General features: G+C 42.0%; 1 protein-coding gene across 4 annotated transcripts in view; it reads left to right on the forward strand.

Moving 5' to 3' along the window:
* LOC117764650 (prickle-like protein 2) overlaps window positions 1-25,457 on the forward strand; it is a 39,841-nt gene that overhangs the window by 12,926 nt on the left and 1,458 nt on the right. The window contains exons 2-10 of one of the 4 annotated variants that reach the window (XR_004614421.1): window positions 13,639-13,823; window positions 17,437-17,550; window positions 17,634-17,771; window positions 18,334-18,537; window positions 19,537-19,723; window positions 20,298-20,452; window positions 20,575-21,376; window positions 21,467-22,476; window positions 22,860-23,673. Coding sequence is in view for 2 of the 4 variants with exons in the window: in XM_034590596.1 (XP_034446487.1) it covers window positions 13,692-13,823; window positions 17,437-17,550; window positions 17,634-17,771; window positions 18,334-18,537; window positions 19,537-19,723; window positions 20,298-20,452; window positions 20,575-21,376; window positions 21,467-22,419 (2,685 nt within the window). In the remaining 2 variants the exon portion in view is untranslated. Of the gene's footprint in view, window positions 1-13,638; window positions 13,824-17,436; window positions 17,551-17,633; window positions 17,772-18,333; window positions 18,538-19,536; window positions 19,724-20,297; window positions 20,453-20,574; window positions 21,377-21,466; window positions 23,675-25,457 lie in introns of those variants that run through there. The other 3 variants (XR_004614420.1, XM_034590596.1, XM_034590597.1) reach the window with 3 other exon arrangements.

The raw sequence follows: 25,457 nt of genomic DNA on the forward strand, positions 1-25,457 counted from the left end.
GAGGGAACACGTTTTTTGGCGGAACGAAGCACTAGATTTATTAATGCCAGTGGAGCAGCCGTGTGGCGGCTCTCCTACAAATAGATATTGTACTGCAAGTACTGCATGTAAAAGCCTTAAAGAAGCAGTAAATTTTGTCCAAATCACAATCTTTTCGCTCACCATAACTCAGAACCCATATTAACCAAAACCATTATCTCTCCCTATCACTAACCAAGTTGTTTTTGTGCCTAAACCTAACACAACCATTGTGTTGTCAGGTTGTAAAAGAAATGTCTTGTGAGTAGAACTGCAGGGAACAAAAACAAGGAAAACTCTTGGAAAAAGGTTTTATGCTTGGTAAGGCAAAAAAAAGGGTTATTGATAAAAGTAAAATGCAACAAAGTGCAATGGAAAAAGACTTGGTTAATAAATCATGCTGCACTTATAGCATGTGACCTAAATGTCCACTGAAGAGGTGAATACATCAGATAGATATGAAGGGATGGGAAGATGTTTCACATTTACATGACACAAACATGAATTGCCATTCTCCACCATTCTAGCAAGGCTTTTACTGTTTGACTGGTGCTCTTCCTCTCCAATGATTTGTTTGGAAAATTAGCACCACCCACTGTTTTTCTTGATCAACCACCTCCTAATATTGTTATTGGATGGATACCCACCCACTGATATATTTTATATTAAACTTTTTGAGAACTTGAGAGCGTAAAACTAGACAGATTGTTTTGATGGTTTCTTTCTGGAAACCCCACATTTTACTTTATTTACAGTGAGTAGGAGAAAGGAGGAAACCAGTGTGCACCTAGTTTTTGATCCATTACATAACTCAAAAGTTACATAATAACCCATATAGTATAACCCTCCACTGTGGGATAGGCTGATAAATAACATAGTGCTTTGATTCAACGGTTAAAAGTCGGCGATGACTTTCCTGGCGCTGTAACCCTGGAATCCATCGGAGTAATGGAACAATCTTGCCAAACAACAGGCAATTTAAAGGGGGTTCAAGCCCTTGTCCCTCGCAGCATTGAGACGATGCAGGAATATGACCGCCTTCTGATACTGTGCTGAGACTCTCAGGGCTGTTATTGCTCAAGTGTTGTTGATCACTGGGAAATGGCTCAGCTCCAGTATATACGTGTTCAACTCCTTTCTGCTGTGATGCTTCATGTGAGGAGACCAGTGGGAGGACATGCACAAAAAAACAAACGCATAGCAACAGACTCTTTCTCTTCTGTTCGCTCTCTCTCTCACACACACACACACACACACACACAAGGCACATTTACACGTATGCACACATGCACAGACAAAGAATTAAACCCCTGTATAGATGTGGTATGCATGTTACTCTCACACCACCACCACCACCACCACCACCACCACCAGCCCATACCAGCCCACCCCCACAAACACAAGCCTCTGTGGAATAATAATGGTCCCATATTAAAGATTTACACCCTCGGGCAAGCGATGTAAATGGCATCTCACAACAGGAATTAGCCTCAGTTTGTGAATCGGCAGCAGCAGCAGCAGTCGAGGAAGAACATCCACCACTGCCTGCCCAGCTGCACTCACAAAGGTCATGGGCTCAGTCTGGAAGCTGATCCACTTTGGGGTGTGTGTGTGTGTGTGTGTGTGTGTGTGTGTGTTTGTGATGCCATTTCAGAGTCACACTCCCGTGGCAGCCCACTGCCCCGTGCACAGCCTCCCCTGTCATCATACCTGATCACGCCTGTCTGTCAAATCAGTTGGTGAAATTCCCTTATACTGGCTTACGTATGCAGCCAGTATCTGTTTCCCCCTCGCTGAGACGCAGGATGGTTGCCCGTGCAGCGGCGTAGCGCGCAATTCGCCTGTTGAAAGCCTGCAATTCTATTTCAGGCCATCCCACACACAGTGGGAGAGGAGCAGAAATGTGTCACCCTTTAATTGCAGCATTTCAGGTCCTTGTGAATTTTTGTACATCTATAGGTAAGAGAGTCCTTCTTTGGGTTTCAGGAACACACCTCCAGCAATTAGCACATCAGGGACGTGAACAGTAGTGTGTGAGGGTGTGTGTGTGCGTGTGTGTGTGTGTGTGTGTGTGTGTGTTTGGTTTGAAGTAACCATTTTCCTTTATCTGTTTGTACCTTTGGGGTGCACAGCTTCTGCACATGAAAATAACGTCCTTCCAGCTATTGATGACAGCAGCGCATGAGTAATGCAGACGGCCAATTTGAGTGCGTGTTATGTTCCCAATTATATCAACAGTATTGTCACCCACTCCGAGCGTTTCTCAGTCTGTTCTGCCAGCTGAGCCATGGAGCTTTATTCCTATAGAGTCAACCCCTTTCAATTAATTTCTTGTTAGTCCTGATCCAAATAAGCTGCAGTAAGAATTTAATCCTCATAAATGGATTATGAGGTGATTGGTGCTACAAGAGCACTTGTTTGTTATTGAAATGAAGGGTTATGTAATTCTGAATTTGAGGGCGTATCAGCGGCCAATCAGATCCGATCGGTTACTGAGCAGCTGTGTCGTAGAAATCAGAAAGTGAGAGGAATACGATTCGTCCCCTCTAACAGAAGACGACATCTAACAGTGTATTGGTTCGTTTTCACAAGTGTGTCCTTGATAATGATTTTCCATGCACACACACACACACACACATACACACACACACACACACACACACACACACACACACACACACACACACACACACACACACACACACACACACACTCACACCTCCCCTTCTGTACACATTAAGAAACAAGATGGCAGAATGAAGAGCAGTGAACTTGCTTGAAATCTCTTATATTCAATATGTATATATTATCCTCCAAACACACACACACACACACACACACACACACAGACTCACACATTTAGCTCTCATCTCCTACATCTATTTCGTACACTTAGCTAAACAAATAGGAAATTTCCTGTTGAGCCCGTTGCTTGATTGCCATGCAGTTGTTACTCATTCCTCACATGGATGTATATCAGAGAGAGTTGGGCACATGTTACCTGACTCCATGGCAACAGGCTCCGGTGCCATTACTCTGTACAGAAGGTTACTGTGCTCTGGCTCACTCGCTCCTTGCTGCGTGAGATCGTTCTCCCTCCGTCACTGGTGTGATGGAGATCTTGTGAGCTGCTGGGGGAAGTTTCAGGGGAGCCGTCTGTCTCAAACAGAGGCATTAACGATTCATCGAGAAAAAAAACCGAGGCGAGCGAGTTGATGCTGTGTAATGTAAGTTTGTCCACCTTACAGGAGCGTGTTTGTAACCTATTCATACATGTGTGGCAACAAGGCGTGAACCTGTCCCTGAGCTGTAGGGCTGCTGGGTTATGATGAGATCCTGCCCAGACTCGAGTCTCGGTCGATGATTTCTTTATGACCTCGGTTGCCATGCCAACGGCCGTGGGGAATTGGGCCAGGTGGATTCCACAGCAATTCTAGAGACAGACAATGATCAATTACTTTTAGTATGTGACCTGCCTGATACTACCTAAAGATATAAAGAAGAAGATTCTTACACAACTGAGGGACAGATTATAGGAACGCTGAGAATGTTTGAGGACTGAGAGTTGTGTGTGTGTAGGCAATATTTTGTGTGTGTGTGTGTGTGTGTGTAACTGTTTATTATTGATAAGCGACGACTGTGAGCTCAGCAGGGGAGGGGACAAAGGCCAGGGGTTGACATTTTGAGCTGTTGTGACACACCACTGTTAATGTAGCAGTAGGTGACCCTTTCACTCCTGCCCACATGGCTTTGTAGTGTCGCTGTGGAAATGTTCGTAAAATCACAATATGGCGGAAATATCATCTGCCTTTTAACCTCAGGATTAATCCCTGTGCGTCCCTGTTGGTGCCTGGCAGTGTTACTGAATGTCAGTCCAAACTGTACAGGCCGGGGCATCTGGGAGCCATTTTCATCAGGACACTGATGGAGGTGAAGAGGATGATGCCAGAGTTCCTCCATCTGTTGTCCCACAGAAATTGATTATATCAGTTGATTAGTGTGGAATGAGATGAACCAACAAATTAGATCCTTAGTGTAGCCCTGGGAGGCAGCACATATCACATATCAGCTTAATCTACCATTTTGTTTTGTCACAGCAAAACTATAATCTGATAAATATCCAAATCCTCTTGTTCTACTTCAAAACGCTGCCAGGTTTGTCTTTGTAGATGTCAAAGGCAGATAATTATTATTAGATTAGATTATTAGATCATGATTAGAGGAATATTAAAGGTACAGTTTTTAAATGTCTTCCACATCGCATACATTGGAGAGAAGCACGTCTGAACTAGAAAGAGCTGTTTCAGTTTTGCATTACAGGCAAATGTGCACGACAACTACACAATTTTATAACAATAAGTCCCCTTATGAACCCACATATAGATCTGGATCTTCATTTGGATCTGCACTAAATTGCACACACTCATAAATATCAGTTTTTTCATCAAGATCCATCAAGATCCGTAAGTTATTCACTGAGAAATCTGTGAAAATGTTGTAAAACATCTAATAATGTGAAACAAAAAATCCTGGATCTTTCCCCTGAGCCGGATCCGCACCAAAATGTAATTATTTTTTCCCTGACTCCACATCCTTCCACCAACGTCTGTGGTAATCTGTCATTTTTGTGTCATCCTGCTAAGAAACAGATTCAATAGGTTTCTTCATGAAAATCTGATCAGTAATTCTGCTTAAAGACAGACAAAATGATCAAAATAACAAATATAAACTGCTGGTTTTGTATTGATTTGTCTTTTCCCCCTGTTTAGCATGTTGATGTCTTTGTATAACTGTATTAATATGTATTATTGCATTGGCAGTGTCTGTAAAACGATGGAATAGATGAGGCCTGGCTGTTGACGACATGGGACAAATAATTGCAGAACATCAAAAAACGTCCGCTTTCTCAGTCTTCTCATTGCTTCTCCCCCAAAAAATAAAGAAAAATTAACATTTCAAATTTTCAATGACTGACCTTTACTGGATGTACCGTGTTGCATCATGTATTTGTGTGCCACAACTCTCCCAGGGGAAGATTGCTGAAGTGTTTGATGTTTCACAGAGGAAGCCCGGGGCCAAACTAAACCACTACCGCTTCTTTATTATTTGGAGCATGTGTTTAACCACTACACATAGGAGAGTGAGCAGAAAATGTATTGCCTAAAAAAAAAAAAATCTTCAAACCTCCCACTGTACTCTGGCTTTAATATTTCATCAGATGTGCTGAGTCTTTGAGAATGTGATGGAGTTGAAAGTGGTAAAGTGCAGCCATTAACAGTGGGCAGGAGTGAATGATATCTCTCTGTTGCATCTGATTTCCCATGTTTCAGGCGCAGAGTGGATAGTTTAACAGCGTTCACATATCCTGAGGAGTTCCTCTGCCATTTTACTCCTCACCAGGCGGAGATGATTAATTACTCTGCGTTAGAACAATAATTCCGCACAGCGTTTGTTTACGATTAAATAATTGCGAATTAGCTGAGAACCAAAGAACCTGTAGAGACGATTAGGGTCCTCTTTTGTTCCACTCGGGCCGATCGGAGCAGATGCAATTCAAGATTCTTCACTGGCTTTTTCAGATTACAAATTTTTACATCTAATTTAATGATTAAACTCAAAGCATAACATTTTCATGTTAATTTGAAATATCAGTGAAGGATTTCTGCCTTGTGTCATTTTTTGGTGTCATTTTAAAGAGTGAAATTGTGAATATACAGAGGCAGTGGATTTTTCAGCCATAGGAAATTGTAATTACCGCTGACACACTGTATAGAGGTAACAGATTAAAAGTTGGGTATGCCTTATTTTTGCCGTCATGGAGAGCATATTGTTGGTTTTGATTGGTGCTGCTCTCACTGTGAAGAGTTAAAAGAGCCTTGGTCAGGCTCTGTGCTTCAGCTGAGCACCTCCTCTCATGTCAGCTTTTACATAAATAAGAGCTTTTTCTCTCCATCACTCCCTCTCCTTCTCTTTCTCTCATGCACACCCACACAGAGCCTGTCAGAGGCATATGAGGATGGGAGGAGGAAGGAGGGAGGTGGGTGAAGCATGACACGTGAAAAAGGAAACGCGTTGCTCTTAACAATGCATCTACAGCCCTCTGTCTATTGTTTCTCCATATTTTCTCCCTCCGTCTGTTTTTTCGGAAACCGTATGTATCTGCCTGGGCTAGAATCTATTGTGAGCTCACACGCGGAGCCTTTTCTCTTTGTTCTCAAAATTATCCCATTTGTTACGAAGATCTTCGCTCCCCGCTCCATTAATCTCAGTTAATTTATGTGCAAATTAAGATACCTTTAATTGGATCTAACCGAAAGAGAAGCAAATTAAACTAAATTCAGATTCAGTGATGATTTATGATCTGCAAAACATGATATGCCTTCAACATAATCCATTACATAACCCTGTCATAGTGTGTATGAAAAAAGAAACAGGTCGTGCTTCCAAACAAAGACGGTGGTTGAACGAAAATATATTCTAGGTCTCTCTGCCTGTATGTTATCGTTAAAATGTGATCACGCATCTTTACTGACAGTCGTAAATGTGTGTTGTTTGGGACTTTGGACACTAATCAGTTACCATGGCAACTCACCGAGTTTTTCCAACTGACCTGCAGTTGGGTGGGTGCTGCCTCACCAAGGTTAGGTCTGGATGAGTCGTCTTCTCCCCTGTATACTAGTCACCCTGCAGGTTTAAAATAGCATCCTTGACAAATAATTGCATTTCTAATTAAGTAAAAACTGAGCAAACCCGAACTGAGCTCATCAATTATCATGGACTCTGCCGGCAGCAGGCAGCTTCCAAAGAGGTTTACTGCTTGGGTAAAATGACATGAAAGCAGATCTCTACAAAGGGACTTTAATTAATTTCAAATGTAAACTATATATATTGGATATAGTATTGTATAATTTTAAGGCATTTATATATATATATATACAACATAATCATCCGCATAAAGAGTGTGGCCATAACTGTGGACTGGATCTTTGTGTAAATGGACCGTGGGGTTGATACTCAGTGACCTTGGATATGTCTCAAATTTAGTTTTGTCAGATTTAAAACAAAACTATGTTTAGTTGGAAACCGCTGAGATGCATCAAAAGCAATTGTAAACTAATTATTAGGAAATTATTAGGTGTTTGGCACAACTCAAAATCAAGAGACCTGTAATATTAGTTTAACAACCTTAACGAGGGTTTGGAGACAACTTCAGTTTGATTCAACTTCAGTTTCAGGAGTTGCAGAATCAAATCTTCTTAAATTCAATATAGTAATTACATTAATAAAACATGAGTGATTTATGCCTGTAGAGCTGCAACGATTTGTCGATATTTAGAAGCTATTTTGATAATAAATGTAATCATATAACTGATAAGATAGATGAAACTGATGCTGTTTCAGCTTTTTCAGATAAGGGACTTTGTCTACTTTCTTTGCTAAATTGTCATCACACTGTGAGTTGCCACTCAATGTTTGAGGTCATGAAATACAAGAAGGCACATGACGGTTTCCCCTTTTCCTCCTGAGAAAAATGTCAGACATTTACATTGTAGCCGCTCGGTGTCATCTGACCCAGAGAGTGGCTCCGGTGTCCCTGACGTTAATTAGGGTCTCACTGTGGTTTAAAGATCGAATATTGAATAAAAACTGAGGCAAAGTCAAAACGGATTAGAAGGTGTTTGTAATGATTATAGACTTCATGTTCTGAGGTCAGCCTTTTCTTCCAGCCACTCACTCCTTTCACTGATTAGTTTCTCCGGCCTGGTTCAAAGTATTGATTGGCTGTAAAGACTTTTGGTCCTCGATGGCAGTTGATCGCCTATTTCTGCAGGGAACCTTTGTACAGTGTTAATTACAAAATCCTGATCCTTTCACAGCTTTGAACTAAACCCATCACAGAATTATATACCTTTTACTGCTTTTCACCACATGCCACGTTCCGATGAAGAAATACATTTTGATGACATTAAATGAAAATAGTGGCTCCTGTCCTCCCACAATTCTCTCTTTTATTAAAAATGTTTTTTAAACATTTGAACAACGAACATTGTTCTGGACATAAACTGCTAAAATGGCAATTACCATTATGCACTAAAGAGGAAGACTGGTTGTCCTCGAGCCCATAGTCTACTGTGATTAGCTGAGAGATAGACAGTGCAATCAGCAAACTCCACAATCCGACTGTTGAAGGAGTGTTTCTACCAAAGGCATGTGAACAATTCCCTTCCTGGAAATCAAACTAATTACAGAGACATAGAAAATCACGAAGCAGGAAACAGTGAAACATTTCTTTTCTCCCCAAATATATTACCACTTCTCTCTGGAGCATGAATTACCCGGAGCTATGCCTCCTCCAGGAAACAGAAGTTCACAACTTGCCTCTCCTCTCTCCTTGTGTTGCTGGGGAAGAACACAAGAGTGTGTTGTGACTAATCAGTCGGCCGGGCGAGTGTGTATTACGTCAAAAAGTCACACACTCATCGGCAGCCTTCTGTACCAGCTGAACGTGCGTTTCTGTCAAAAGTCAGATTGGAAAGACGCCACGTTACATTGAGACACAGTTTGACACTAAAGCTGTGTCTTTGTTTGACAATGCACAGCAGAAGAGTGCATCTTGATACGGGGGCTGTGCAGGGGCCATTAATCGAAGCAGCGATGCACACGGTGACGCTGTCATTCCCTCCATTGAAACAACGTGTGATCAAAATGAATTTCACATGCTTCATATTGGTTTTTACTAACACTGGATTGGGGAGAAAGAGGGTGAGCGCTGCTTACAACCAACTGGCTTCTGTATGAATGTGTAGTTTCTCCCAGGGGCAGATCTAGGAGTTTTTAATTCAGGGGCCATAAGGGGACCACAAATTACACATAGGGCCAATTTTATGACCAACACCCATGCACAATTCCTGATTCAGCAAGGTGCACATTGAAGAAGCGCTATAGCTTAGAGCAAAGCCACAGATCATTGAATATATTTATTTATATTAAATATATTTCTTCAAGCACATTGTGTTCTTCAAACAAACTTGTAAATTAAAAGAAAATCTACAATCTGTCCTACGCATTGTTAGTATTATTAGTAAGTGACTAGTATATTTAAAAAAAATAATACTTACAGGACAGGAGCACTTCAGGAGTCAATCAGATTTCAGCTGGGTCCAGTGCCACCCTGGAGCCACCCCTGGATTTGCCCCTGGTTTCTCCTCCTTATTCTAAAGCGAACTATTCGTAATGGACTCCTGCAAACTCTCAGCCCTTGCTGATGGATTCTTTCTTACACTGTTATTTATAGCATTAATCATGGCTCTATTTCCTTTATGTGCAACACTAAGGGGTGTTACTGAGTCAGTGTGCACACTACAATGGACCCAGTCATAATTTATGTTACTCATTACACCTGTGGGTCTCCTGCTATTACATGTCAAAAATGTCTGCCTTGAAAACAGCAAAGAAAAATTATGTTTGGCTCACGGACCCTCATCGGGAAAACCTGATCCATTTAAAGAACTATTGTGCGTTCATGTGCCAGAATACAGTAATTGGGAAAATTAGTTCCCAACTGGGAAAATTAATGTGAATCTCAAACAAATTCAAAAAAGTCAACGAGTTGTCGAATCGCTGACGTCATTACTCATAAACCAAATTACATAATTTTAAAATCAGCTCTAAATAGTAGCTTTTAACATGAATTTATCAAAAGCCACACTTTTGTCAATTACAAACTGCATCTCCCTCTCCCAGAAGCGTCCAACACCACTTATCAGCCAATACAGACGTTTTTTAATGATTAATATTTAAAGTTATTTGTATGCCTGTCACACCTCACTCCTTCTCGTTGTTTTGCACATGTTGGAAATAGGTGTCAAGGTGCTGTTTAAATGCTCTAACCACATAAACACAACACATTTTGGTTTGCACGTTTTTTCCCTCAAAGCACATTAACACACGTTATGTTATGGGAACCTACACAGAGCACGTGATTGCACAGATATTCTAGCATCATGGGAGTCATGTGTCATGTTTGGCCCCAGCTTAGCACAAACACTGGAAGCAGTGAGCAACATCCAAATCCACCTGAGGTGACATCCAACATCTCCAAGGCTTTACATAATGCATCTTGTGCGTCTAACGTGTGTACACATAGAAAACAGTCTTTTCCTAATGAGCAGTTTGTTGATTCAGATTAGAACCGTTTCTTAACGAGTGAACAGAAGCAGCCTCCTCCGCTTCATTCTTAACGAACATGCTGACGCCGCTCATTCCCTAACTGAACAGAACCCAGGTGATTGTAGCTAGCTTGTTAGCATAAAAGAAACAACTTATAAACGAGACAAAACTGCAGATGCTGGAAGTTATATTTTCTTATTTTAATGAAGAATAGCTCCTGTTTTCAGTCTTTATGCTAAACAAGGTTAATTAGTGATTATCTGTATGATCTGTATTTCTAGTCTTGACGACCAAGTGCTTTACAGTACAGTTTTTTGCCATCCACCCATTCACACACACACACACTCATACAGTGCATCTATGGGCAGCACTTTTTCTATGAGAATGGCACAGCCGTCAGGGGTTCAGTATCTTGCCCTTTGACATTGGGAATGGGGAAGACTGGGATCAAACTGCAGCACCTTTGGTTCGCTCTACCCCCTGAGCCACAGCCGCACAGTTACAATCAGTCAGAGATTTTCAACAAATGGATGAGAATGAGCAACTAGGAGCATTGGAGCTGCACTAACTGGGAACTGAAAGTGCCGCTGTATCAAGTCAGATCTTGAGTCAAAGTGCTTTTCAATCATCGTAAAGGAAAACTATATTAGTAAGGACGGTTTAGAGAGTGCAAGAGAAAGATGCAATAAAAGAGACTTAGGATAAAAGCAAGTGAGACAAAAGTGACAGAATAATAAGACAGAATCTGAACTAAAAGCTAGATTTAAAAAGCTGGATTTTAAATCAGAATTTAAATGATCAATAACACACGTTAACACAAGGAGTTTAGGGTCAGCAACAGAGAAAAGCTCGGCCTACTTAAGTATCTAAAGGAGAACGGGGAGTGACCCAAGTGACCTGGAGGCACAATGTGGGTTCAGGAGATTAGTGAATTAGTGAGGGCCAAGACCATTGAGAGCTTTGTAGACAAGGAATCAGTTCAAAATGCTGTGGTAAGCAACTTCATTTAAAGACCACATGAACCTTTCTTGAGGCCAAGATTAGAACTGAACTATAGTGATCCTTCAAAACTTTATAACTTTAAGACTTTACAACAGAAAAAAAGACAGGCAGAAACTGCAGTGGAACATCACAGAGATGCTGCTGCTGTGAATTATTAAAGAAGCTGAATGAGGTATTCTTGCAGAGACAATATTTGATTAATAGTTTGGCATTTTGGGAAACACACTTATTTGTTTTTCTCGCCAGGTTTGTGAAGGATTGTGTCTTTACCAGGCTGCAGCTGAAAAATAGTCTAGCATTTAACCTTCAATGTTTTATAAGCATTACACGAATGCCTATGAACTGGTGAGTTTTAAAGGCTCTGGTATGAGGACTTTGTTATCTTTAGACGGAACCAGGCTCCAGTGTGGCTAAGCTATAGGCTAACTAACCATTGACAATTCTTGTCCAGAGAGCAAAGGGGAATTTTATAAAAAAGGTTGAATTGTTCTTTTAACTAAGCAAAACAATGGAAATTGACAAAAGGATTTAGAATTCATATCTCAAATATTAATCTTGTCATGTGACTCTGAGTAAGACAAAAAAACATGTTTCCCCAATGATTTGAATAGTATTTTCCATCAAGGGGAATTTTAACACCAGAAAATCAATATAAATTGTCCACTCATTGTCAAAATTGTACTTAAGTTCTTCTCTAGCTCACAGCTCTGATTTCATAACTGACGTATAAACTTATAAAGCGGCGCATCAGGCCGCAGGCTCCCCAGCAGGCCCGCTCTCACCTCGCCTCCTCACTCTAATGACCGATCGCCTCAGGCCAGGCTGGAGGTTCAAGGTTGCATACCTGCAATCTCTCCTCACAAAGAAATCAGCAGCACCCATCTTAGGGAGATAAACAGTACTCAGCTCTGCTTGGATGGAGGCTGACTCACTGGCTCAGACTGTGGAAATGTCTGCTGTTCCGTGGCCTCTGCTTCAGCTCTGTTTTTCTGTGATTTCTAATCGGGAGGAAATAGTGTTGCTGCTGTTTGAAACTGCCAGAAAAGGACCTGTCTCATAGTTTGGGAGAAATCCTCTTGAATCAGAAATGTCACGACCTGGTCACAGATACTCGCCGACCATCACGCAGTGTGTTTTATTTTTCTGCAGTGATCATGCTATGACCTTGATATGTGACCTACAGACAGAATAAAAACATCTTGTCCGTCTGTCCTCGTCGTACAGATTGAATAACAACAACCTCAGAGTTTTTTCATTTCATATTGGGCTCTGATATTGTTAGTGTTTCCTTCCACTTCACACTAATTGACTCTAGCATCTCTCCACTCATCAGCTTTCAGAATAACGAGCCGTGAGATGTATACAGAGCTCGTTCTCTCGCTCGCTCGCTTGCTCCCTGTATATTCTAGTTGCCTGATAAAGTTGAGTAGCATTTCATTTTAATACTTTGGTGGTAGAGGCGATACCTGGGCCTGTTAATTATTCATGCGTCAGTAATGTGTGCAGCTGTTCTCCCCTCAGACAGACAGAAGGAGAAGATCGATTCTTTCTCTGATCTATACATTCGAGGGGAAGCAGTGAATGCACATATTTTCAGATAATAAAGTCTTGGGCACTGCATTGTTAAAGTGATTTAGTGTTATATAATTTTTTTTTAAATGTACTTATAACTTGCAGTTTGCAGATCTGATGTTTTTACCTGCATGGTTCTTTGGATGGTGATGTCACCTGGTCGATTGATTCACCACTTTGCTCCAAACTGATTAACGGGCAGATAAAATATTTGTACAGAGTGTCAACCCACTGTGATGTCTCCCATTGGTTTGTGAGCTGCCGTTTCGAAGCCTCAGGTTGGACATTTTGTTTTATTGGAAAAGACTTGAAACTAGTGGGTGAGACCATAAACTCTTTAACAAAAGGTTTACCTCCCAAGTAATGTTGGCTTTAAAAATCAAATGAGAAGTAGAGTCACTTAGACTCATAGACTTTTGCAGACTGGCTTCTTTTTGCAACAAGTGGAGTGGCCCCCTGCAGGTCATTTGAGAGAATACATATTTCAGGCACTTTCACATTGGCTTCACTTTCCGCACCTGGAATCTACGTTCATTTTTATATACAGTCTATGTTAAAAACGTTAATTACTGAACATACTTGAAAACAGTTGTATATTATTGATATCACTCTATCATGTTTTCTGTCTGTGTTCACACAACCTGTACATAAAAATAAACACAAAATGACACAATTATCAGAAAGTATTCTCATCTATTATGATATAAAATTGTATTGCCTGCCTTTCAGATTTTTGTGTGTGACTTCTACTGTGATGGCACCATATTATCAGTTCTTTTTTCGTGGGTCTCAGGGGGATATGTCATCTCATTACGACTCTTGTCTGAACCTCCAACACTTTCCTTTTAATTCCAATCCTCGTTTTTGCCTCAACAGGAATACCTGTGTCCACTGAACTGGTTTGTGTAGAGGAGCATGTTGTGACAACCATGTCTCTGGAGATGGAGAAGACCATCACCAAGCTGATGTACGACTTCCAGAGGAACTCCACCTCTGACGACGACTCTGGCTGTGCGCTGGAGGAATACGCCTGGGTCCCCCCCGCCCTCAGTCCTGAGCAGGTACACAAGTTCGACATCCTTCTCTCTCAAGTCATATATCTTCGGATGGCACATTGGGACACATGCTCACGCACGTCACTAAGTGCTTCATTAGCTGAAGCTCATTTTTGTCTGACACAGACAGACCACATCGAATTAAACTGAATCATTCAGAATAATTAAATTATTTGGACATTTAGGCATCAGAGGCAACATTTTCTTCGTAATCCGGAGATGGAAAATTCCCTGATCTGAAAACAAGACAATGGATGATTGTTGTCTTGAAATCTCCTTCATGGTGTTTTAGTCTCTCTGGGTTGGGCTGGGGGGGGCTGTAGGGGGATGGAGTGAGGAGGTGGCGGGGGGGCGGGGGTGACATACAAATCACTGGGACACAGCTGTCAGACATTTCCTGGAAGAATGATTATTATTCAGCTCTCAGTGTTGAAAGTGACACTGTGCAGAACCCAAGTTCACAGTGAGACAGAATGACGACCATAACCTGGATCGTGAAAAGGAATCACACACTGATGAGCTGATTGGAAAAAGAGATGTTAATCGATTTATAAGATAGAGGAACTGTGTACGAGGTTATATTTATCCATGACGATTAAAAGGGCATTTTCCTTGATCACTATTTAGGGTATGATTACTTATTTCTAAAAATAATATAGATACATTCTCCACAACTACTGAATGTGTATAATTTCATTTTCCCTTTAATGGCGCTCTTGGTAACTAAGCCTCATTTTGTTCTGCAGTTTAGTGCATCCTTGAAAACCTAAACCCAGAGGGATGGAAGTAATTTGACTGTTTGGATGACTCTAATTGAAAATGTGTGGCGTTGTGTTTATGTGTGCAGGTTTCATAATCCCCAGTCTGCACTCATTTGCAGTTTAAATGCCTTTTAATTGCATGAATGACCCAGCCAATGTAATCAACTGTGCACATCCTGACGAAGATACTTCCTCGTCATTGTTTTTTTTATTATGTCCATTGTTTTTGTCCTTTCTGACACGAGATAACACGGTGCCGCTCAACTACATTTGGTATAAACACTTCTGTCCTAATTTAGTAAGAGCGACACTCCAGTGCACTAGGCCTCCCAGGGCTGTGTTAACAGATGACAGGCTGGGCTGATAACAGTCATTTTCACCAGTCAGCCATCTTGACAGGATGCTGAAAGAGGCTGCAGCTCCGCTCTGCCAACAGGAGGTGCAGGCAATTGTGGCTGGCTGTTTATTGCGTTTGAATGTAATGATTTTTAAGCCTGTCACTTCTGCCTCCTCTCTGCACAATGCCATTAATGTGACTCACATTTTAAAAAGAGAATCCTCATTCCATGTAGTTACAGTTCGTCGAGCTTTCAGAGCTGAAAAGTTTTGACTTGCAGTTGCAGTGACAATAGGCTTCGCTTGTGTCAGGACTCAAGTGTTTCTGACAAAATGTTCCAAATGTGGTGTCCCTGGCACAACAGTTTACTTCTGACCATCTCTGACTTTTTAGCAGATAATGACTCTGGTCATTATCTGTGCAGGAGTGTTTACTCAAGTGAGGTACTTGTACTGCACTGCACTGCATTTCAGAGGGAAATACTGCACATTTATTTGACAGCTTCAGTTTCTTTAGTTTCAGATTTCTGCATACAAACATATGAGGAGTTTATATGAAAATAGTACATAAAACATAATTAGGCTGAAAAGATTATCTGACTGACAGGAGTCGGTTTCAATGCAAAACTGATCAAGATTTATTCTCAGATGTGTTATTACATTTGCATTTATTTAATCTAAATACTGTTGATAATAGGATCATCGTCATTGTCAGGAACTATGACGATCTCATATACATTTAGTTATTTTGAGATTAAGAAATATAAAACTTTTCATTAGTTTAGAACTGAAACAGTCAATCAATCAATTCATTTATCAACATTAAATCAAATGGCAACAATTCTAATGATTAAGTCAGTAAGTCTTTTTTTAATTAGTTATATCTAAACTTTACTTGTTCCAGTTCATCCAATGTGAATATTTTCTTACTCTTCTGATCTGTGGTAAATTAAACCTATCAATCTTTGGATATTGTTGTTTGGACAAAGTCAGTAAAATGAAGGTGTCATCTTGGGGTTTGGAAAATAACCACGTGCAATTTCACTACAGCAGAATTAATGAATTGTTTAATATAGAAAATACTTGAGGGATTAAATGATCGTCAAAATAATCAGTTTGAGAGCTGCAGTATTTATATTTCTGCAGGCTGCAAAATCTGCTGTATGAGTATGAGTGATATACTCATACTCTTTTAATTCTTTACCGGCTTCCTTCCAAGCACTCCCTTCCTCATCCTCTCGCCCGCTGCCCCTCTGATTATGTAAATTGGATCACAACAATTTAAGCAAACTACATCTTCACACTGCAGCGAACACTAGAACACAGTTTTCCGGAAAACTCAGAGACAAGTGATGAGATTGCTCTCCGTACTTTTGAGTGTTTACTTCTCCAACACCAATCCCGGTTTGTCTCTTTTTCACCAGCTATTTCACATGCAAATAAAGAAGTGGAAGATTCAGGCCACGGATACCGAGTCCTACTGCGTCATGAATTCTAATTCCTGTACCAGTGTGGATAACTGAAGTTTCCTTTAAGCAAAGAGAATATTAGCTGTTAAAAATTTAAAGAAGCTGGAGCCGTTCAAGGTTGTGTGGCAGCGCAGAGCTCATCGGGCCTCGTACTTTCAATTCCAGACACTGATTTTCCAAATGCAGCGATGGTGGAGGGCACGGAGACCATGAGAAAAAATTAATTTACCTGGGTTTGTCACCATGAATAAATAAAATCAGGTAGATTAATATAAACATAGCACCCAGCATAATGAACAGAGTGTCACTGTAGCTGCTTTCAGACATTCACAGAACTCCGGACATTTTCCTGAAATGTCTGGAAAATGTCTGAGTGAGCCCAAGTGAGAACAAAGAAGGAAAATGTCCAGAGAAAAGAACACAAATATCTCAGGATGAAAAAAAAGAGCCACACATGTAGGAGATGTCGACGAAAAATGTCAACTTTGACGGATGAGATTCTGGAGCTTTTGGTGGTGTCAATGTGCTCCGAGCTAAAATATGTGATTTCTACAGTGGAAATTAAACATTTTGTCCTGCATGCTCCACTTATGTCCCCCTCACCTGAATGCTCTGGACATGTTCCTGTTGTTGTGAAAACGTCTGACCTGGTCGATCTCATGCAACGTTATTCATATTTGAAAGACAAACTCCAGCGAATGTCCACACCCAATTTTCCGGACATTTTCTGGAGTTCATGACTGAAAAACCCTTCTGTGGGTTGGCTGCCTATCATACTCAAAGCTGCCACTATCAGTATTACTACAGTGTTGCTTCCGGTGATGAGCCCACAGGGATAATAATACAAATAATATCGCCCTGTATCTGCTAGATGTATTAATAGAAGACTGCTTGTTAACAAGTTCATCATATCCACTTCATAAGGTGATAATAATGTACATCAGTGGTGTTTAAACGTAAAGTATTTTACACAAATGACAAAGTGGCAAAGAAAATGTGACACCAATTGTAAATCTACTGCATTAACACAACCAGGATGTCTGTTTGTTTCAGGTGCATCAGTATTACAACTCCTTACCCGAGGAGAAGGTCCCCTACATAAACAGCCCTGGAGAGAAATATCGCATCAAACAACTGCTCCACCAGCTGCCACCACATGACAACGAGGTAGAAAATTCCTCGACTACACATGAAGAGTTTGAATGTGACGTCCAGTTCTAGTTTTCATGATGATGAACTGTGTATTTCAGGTGCGCTACTGTAACGGGCTGGATGAGGAGGAGAAACGAGAACTGAAGATCTTCAGCAACCAAAGGAAGAAAGAGAACTTGGGAAGAGGCAATGTCCGTCCCTTCCCCCTCACCATCACCGGAGCCATCTGTGATAAGGTGAACCTGACGACTACTGAAGACATGAAAGCACAACTCAACAAGCTTTCAGGCTTCTTTCCATCTCCAGTCATTTTTCATTTATTTTCATTTCTCTGTTCCATCTGAATAATTCAGACCATTTTTTTAAAACGATATTCTCATTTCTTTTTTTGATGTTCCATCAGATTAATGACACAGATATGAAGTAGAAGACATTTCAATATTGAAGAGTTATTTCAAGTACCATCTGCTCACTCTTCCTCTCCATATCTATCAATTTGTTATATTTGTCATTTCCTCTGCTTTCTCCCACCTCCTTTCCTTTCCTTTCGTTTCCTCTGCTTTCCTTTCCTTTCTTTCTTTCATTACCTTTCCTTTCCTCTGCTTTCCTTTCGTTTCTTTTCTTTTCTTTCCTCCATTTCCCTCTCCTTCCCATTCCTTTCCTTTCCTCTGCTTTCCTTCCTCTTTTTCTTTCCTCTCTGTACAAATCTCTTGTCTGCTCTCCTTCCATCTCCTTCCCTCTTGTTTCCTTTCCTCACTTTCCGTTTTGATTCATCTCGTCTCCTCTCCTTTACTACAGTGCGGTGGTCAGATAAACGGAGGGGACATCGTGGTCTTTGCTGCGAGGGCGGGTCATGGAAAATGCTGGCACCCTCATTGCTTTGTCTGCAGCATGTGTGAGGAGCTGTTGGTGGATCTCATCTACTTCTACCAAGATGGCAAGATCTTCTGTGGGCGGCACCACGCCGAGAGGCAAAAACCCCGCTGCTGTGCCTGTGATGAGGTGTGTCTGTCTGGGCCTGGAGCCCTTCAGGGTTGGAAATGACTTGGATGTGGATGAAACTAGTCTGGAGATGAAAGATGTCTCAGTATTCCTGCCAGACTGAGAAAGTCTGTTTGTTTTCTATTCATAATGTGAGGCGAGCAGGCCAGAGATAACAATAATAACACTGGTCACACTTGTCTGCAGTAATTTAAGTCTGGTAAGGTTTGTTTACTTAATATACAATAGGCAATGGTTCGGTGTCCATTTTTATTCAATAGAAACAGTTTCAGTTTCCTTGTATAACTCATTCTGCTCTATCTAATATTATGTCAAGATTTCTGCAAAGACGTATTAACAATTTTGACAAACGTATAATTTGAAAATCAGAAACATCATGATCTACATCATCAGTGTGATTGTATAAAATATAAACCCAATGTTTTTTTCTTAAGATGACAGATCAGGGGTGTTAATCAATTCAGTAAAGTCCTGCGTTAAAGATCTTACTTAGTAAAAGTACATAAGTACGTTACTATTGGATGAAGTACAAAATGTACTTCATCCAATAGTAACGTTTTTCTGATTCATGGATATAATTATATATATTGTATTATCTTTTCTCCAGTTCCACTCCAAACAATAATGCATTTGGTTTTCAGATTTTTCTCTAACCTCTAAAATTACCCAAACGAAACAAATTGAGATGAGGAAAAATCACTCTTTGTTGCTTACTAGTCATTGATATATGCAACATGTGATGATGGGGTGCAAGTAGACATTCCTTCATTTTAAGGGGTCTTTGGTCAAAAGATTGAGAACCATTTTCCTTGGGTACAAAATTATGGGCCAAGGATTGAGCCCTGAGGGACCCCAGACATCAACAGCAACATTTAAAGTGTGGTGTTCACCATTAAGAGTAAAACATAATTTTTTAATTAATTCATGACTTCCATTCCACATCATGGATTCTCAGTGTTTAATGTCTCTGCTGATGAGTGTCACGTCTGGGTCACGCAGATAATCTTTGCTGATGAATGCACCGAGGCGGAGGGCAGACACTGGCACATGAAGCACTTCTGTTGCTACGAGTGTGAGACCACCCTCGGCGGCCAGCGCTACATCATGAAGGACGGACGACCACACTGCTGCAACTGCTTTGAGTCCCTTTACGCGGAGTACTGTGACGCATGTGGAGAACACATAGGTACGGCACGCATGTATTTCCTAAAGGGTTATTTTTATTGCTGCTTGAACTCCTCTGTTATGAACTGCAAACCAAACACATGGACATGTTTGTCTTACACTCACAAAACATCACAGAAAACCTAACAGCCTTTATTGTAAGTGTGGGTGTTATTAGCTCTGTGTGCCACAGCTGTGAAGAGGCGGAGTCTGTGCAGTGAGATATGGATGGTTATTATCATCCCAGGCTCCAGTAGCAGTGAAAGAGTGTGTATCAGAGGATGTTCCCATGTTGACTCCAGATGGGAGCTGTGAAAGATGATTACTTCCTCTGGCTGGGGAGAGAAGCTGGTAAAATGTATCTCAGAGATCAAGGGATCATGTATGGGCACAGAAACAAAAATGTTTTTGCTTTACTCAATTTTAGCTCTAACAGGCGAAATGAGCTTAGCACACTTGCATCACATTTCTACAGTAGTTTTAGAAATAGCTGCCATCACATTACCATTTTTATGCAGTGAAAGCTAGACCCCCTATCGTGTTCTTGATTCTGGTATGTTTTGTTTCAAAATTATGTTTTTCCTGTTTTACCAAAGGCATCGACCAAGGCCAGATGACGTACGATGGGCAGCACTGGCACGCAACTGAGGAATGTTTTTGCTGTGCCCGTTGTAAGCGCTCTCTAATGGGCCGTCCTTTCCTGCCAAAGCAGGGCCAGATCTTCTGCTCACGGTCCTGCAGCGCTGGACAGGTAAGGGGACCAGAAAAAAAACAAATAGGATTTTGTGAAATTGTTATTTTTAATCTTCTTGCAGATTATTCTGTATTTTTACATGGAGTTAAACAGTAGTGTGTTTTATTTGAATCATTTAGGATCCTGATGAGTCCGACTCCTCAGACTCAGCGTTCCAAAGCGCCCGATCCCGTGAATCTCGCCACAGTACCAAGATTGGGAAAAAGGAGCGTAGAAATGTAGAGCAGGAGCGAAGGAGTGCTGATGTTCGCCAATCCGCTCCTCCGCCCATGCCTGATCGTCTGTCTGCTGAAAATGATCCCCTGGCTGTTCAGATGGACCGTTTAAGCCTCTCATCAAGCCAGACTCCAAGCAGGACTCCTAACCGCACACCCAGTCGCACTCCGAGCCGTGCCCCGAGCCTTAACCAGGTGTGGATGAGTCGGGATGAGGCCTATGTCCCTGCTGCCTACGAGGGCCCCCAGCGGGAACCCTCCCCGACCCCTACACCTATACATCTCCTGGGTCAGTGTAACCCCAGGCAGGGCTACAATCCCAACGCAAACGCTCATCCTCCAGTCCAGAATCCTGCCAACCCAGGAAAGAGGCCCGATTCCTGGGGAAAGGAACCAGGCAATGCCAAGAGGACCCCTATGGCTGCACTGAGGGGCCACTCCTTTAATGAAAACTGGATCCACCACAGCCAGGATGAGTTCAGGCCCAACAAGCTACGCACTCAGATGAGCTTCAATGAGATGTCTAGCCAGAACCAAGGCTTCTCTGACAAGCGGAGCATCAGCCTGCATGGGTTCCAGAGAAACGGCAGACCCCCGCTCACCAGGAGGAACCCCATCAATGCCATGAGCTTCAATGAGCCTCTAACTCCTCTAGAACAGACTCCTCGTGGATCCATGGACTCCCTGACTATGTCTCACGCTACAGGTACAGTGATATAACTAAAATAGCATGTTATAATATGATATATATGATAATAAATGATCTGAAAATGTAACATGACATTTGTGGTTTTAGCAGGTAACTCTCTGGATGGGGTCAGTAAGCGACAGGAGCATTTGTCTAGGTTCTCCATGCCCGACCTAAGTAAGGACTCAGGAGTGAACGTGTCCGAAAAGAGCAACATGGGCACCCTCAGTTCCTCTGTCCAGTGCCACAGCACAGAGTCTCTGTCCTCCTCTCGTCCAGTCAACAACAACATGTATGCTCCACTGAGAGTTGGCTACCCGCTGCAGTACTGGGAAGGACCACAGCCACTGAGCTTTGATGGTAAAGGTTGTGTTGGGGTGATGGGCAGCAGTGGAAACCTACGAATGGCTCCCATGAGTGACAGAATGCCTCGCCGTCGCTTGAACGGGCAGGAATCTGTGGCACAGCAACAGCAGCCGCAACCAAGAGTCCGCAAACACCATCGTCACCACGGTAACGGGCAGCACCGCAGTGGCCGCCACCACAAACGCTCTCGGCGTTCCCGTTCCGATAACGCCCTGCACCTGGTGGCTGACCGACCTGCTCAAATGGTGGAGCCGCCCTACCGCCGCGTTCAGGAGGATTATGATCGATTCCCCGCAGGTCATGCTGCTCGGGAAATGTTTGGTCTGGCGCCAGGTGGGTACAGGCAGCAGCCCCACCGGCCCTGCCCCCGCACCACCTCTGATCTCACCCTGCAGAATGCTGGCTGCCAACCTGTGGGGCTGGGTGGGCCACGCTGGACTGATGGGTACATGGAGGCTGCTGACCCCTGGTGCTCCAGCTGCTCCTCTTCCTCCGAGTCAGAGGGAGATGAGGGTTATTTCTTGGGTGAGCCAATCCCTCGGCCCGTGCAGCTGTGCTACATCAACAACGAGGAGCTGCGCCATCGCTACAGCCCCTCTGGGATGGGCGCCCATCACGGACCTCTGCATGGGCCGATTCACGGCCAGCTGCACACGCGCCAGAGGAGGAAGAGCAAAAACTGCATAATTTCGTAGATGTAGAGCAAAGAGATGGTGAGGGATGAGCAGGAGAAAGAAATGAAAGGGACAGAGGTAAGCGAGACAGTTAAAGCAACAGAGAGAAGGAACAGAGGGAGTGGGAAGGTGAGAGTGAGACAACTGACAGCGATGAGTATTTGTGTGTGTGTGTGTGTGCGCGCGTGCGCGCTTGTTGGGGTTGAAGAGAGAAAACGGCCTATTTTTTGTGCTTGTGAACTTACACAACTCTGCGTAGTGTTTGTGCACACCTACACAGAATGATCTAATCATAAGAGGAAGCTCAGCTGGCTTACACAACAGAAATGTTTACAATGACCAACGCTGCTGATGGCACCAGGAAGCACTGATGAATTTCACTATACTGTGGTCAGGGTAAATAACATGACGTATGTGTGTGTGTGTGTGTGTGTGTGTCTGTGGGTGTATCCATGTTACAGAGGAGATCAATCAATCCATTAACAGTTTGAGAGGGGAGGAGCTAACACTGGTCAGACTGCAGTGATCGGACTGGCGACGTTCATGCAGCTCAGTGATCCAGGCCCTCTGCGGTAAAACCTCTAATTCTATGTGGACAACCCAGAAAATCGTGTTGGGATAGTGACAGCTGCGTGCTAGATTCCAAGCTACGTCATTGTTTACCTCAGTGGAATCCAAATGCTGCTGGAATATAGTGTTGGCTTGCTAGCCCTGTTATCACCTTGTACAAATAGTCTGTTGAACCTTGTGCTCTACATAGCCAGCTCTCCATGCTTTACCGAGGACAGAGCGCCGCACAGCCTCTGCTCCTTGACCATTCAGGCACAGTAACGTCAGGTATGGTCCCGTTTTATCTTCTGCTACATGCTTTGTTTTTATTTTGAGTTACCTATAGATGATTAAGAGTAATGATGATGATAATAATAATAATGCTAACAATAATAATAATAATGCAAATAATAATCATAATAATATTAAAGAATAATACCTGTTAAATGTATATATAGTAATAAACCTAATAAAGTAATGGATGTAGTGTGTAAATATGATGTACATATGGTCTTAAATATTATATAAATATATTTTGTAACTAAAGAATCATTATTTGTATAACATGATGTAGAGATAGGGAGACTTGCATGTTCATTTGTTGTTGTTGTCTCATACTGAAAATAAAGAGTAATTCAATGAACAAACAGGAAGTTGTATCTGTCAGTTGTATTGGGTTCTGAGCTCTGATTGGTCGGCTTGACTTGGCTGCATATAAATAAAAAAGGAAGTGAATATGGCTCAGTTTGATCAAGTGTCCTGATCAGCAAACACGTAGAGTAGATTCAGAAAGTATTCAGGCCCCTTCAATTTTCTTTCACTCAATATCATAGGAAAAACTGAACTTAAGAAAAAGTTCACAATTATTAGGAAGGAAAAACTGAAATATCACATGGAAATAAATATTCAGACTCTTTGCCATGACACTTGAAATTTAGCTCAGTTGTCTCCCCTTTCTCATGATCGTCTTCGAGATGTTTCTACATGAGGATTTGAGTCCAGCTAAAATCAATCGCAAGAAAGGCAGACGCACACACCTTGCCTGTATGAGGTCTCACAGCTGACACAAAAAAAAACTAGTCATGATGTTGGAACCTAGGCTACGATAAATGTTTCCCTAGAACCACAGTGGCCTCCATGAGATCAGAGGAGAAGGGCCTGTAGATCCTGTCTGGAGATGGGAGAAACTTCCAGAAAACACTTATCACTGATCGGGGGTTGGTTATGTGACCAGAACAGACTATGAGTGACTCAGTCCTTCTTAGTGAAACGCACATGACAGCCTGCTTGTAGTTCACAAGTAACCTAAAGGACTCTCAGACTGTGAGAAACAAGATTCCTCTGATGCGTCAGTGTCACGTCTGGAAGGAACCAGACACCACTCATCACCTGACAAATAGCATCCCAACAGTGAAGCATCGTGCTGGGGAGGTGTTCCTCGGCGACGGGTACAGAGGGACTGAACAGGATAATAACCCTAAGCCCACAGCCGAGGCAATGCAGGAGTGGGACATCACTGTAAATGTCCCCGAGTTGCCCAGAGCCTTCACGTAATCAAGCAGCTCTGGAAAAACATGAAAATGACTGTCCACCAAGAGGATGAGCCGGTCATCCCCAAGATGACCCCTATCACGACTAAATATATATCTTTGATAACCATCTTTCTGTCTCCTTGTGAAGTTGCACTTTGGCTCATGCCATTTGTTGCGGTTGTTGATTTTTTAAAACAGTTTTACAAGTGGTTTACGGTTTGTATGTAAAGTTCAGTCCAAAATCTGAGAGCACTTTCCCATTCAAATGAAGGCAAATGTTGTCTCAGCAGTTAACTCCCTCCTAGCGTTGGCTAAAGAGCAAACACAAAACTTAATTCTTTATTGGACCAGCGATAACATCAGAGAAAAGTCTATCAATGATGTTTACGGTCTTAAATCAACCAAAACCCCTTTTGATTAGGATTCATTAAGTGTGTTAATTTAAAGGGCCACACCTGTAGTTGAATGTGTCACTTCCGTGAAGATGGAGACTGAGAACGAAAAGTCAGGATTTGAGCAGAAGTCGAGATATTCCAGCTTTAGGTTTCTCACATAATTCAAGTTCCAAAAACTCGTTCCTACAATTCCCATAATGCAGCAGGAGTATCTTCCATTAGACCCTCTGTGCCTAGTTCACACCTCTTTTTCTCTCCGCACATCCAGTTGGAGTAGTGCAGCCTTTTGGTTGTAGATTTGTGCTTCTCACTCCTGATACAGATAATCATCAGGGTTTGTTTTTTTAAACTGAACAAAAAGCAGAAATCAGTCCCTTTAAGAACCGTGACCTCGATAAGAGCAGGATGTTTCACAGATGAAAAGTGGACTCGCCTTCCTGAATAACCTCAAAAACATCTTTGACATTTCACCGCTGACATTTCTTGTTTTTTCCATCAGCTGACATTTACTGTGTTATTGATATTTCTATGATAAGTCAATATCTGTCACGCTATCAAACATAAAAAGAAACCTGCACTTACC

Source organism: Hippoglossus hippoglossus, chromosome 7 (assembly GCF_009819705.1).
Source record: "Hippoglossus hippoglossus isolate fHipHip1 chromosome 7, fHipHip1.pri, whole genome shotgun sequence".
Taxonomy (NCBI): domain Eukaryota; kingdom Metazoa; phylum Chordata; class Actinopteri; order Pleuronectiformes; family Pleuronectidae; genus Hippoglossus; species Hippoglossus hippoglossus.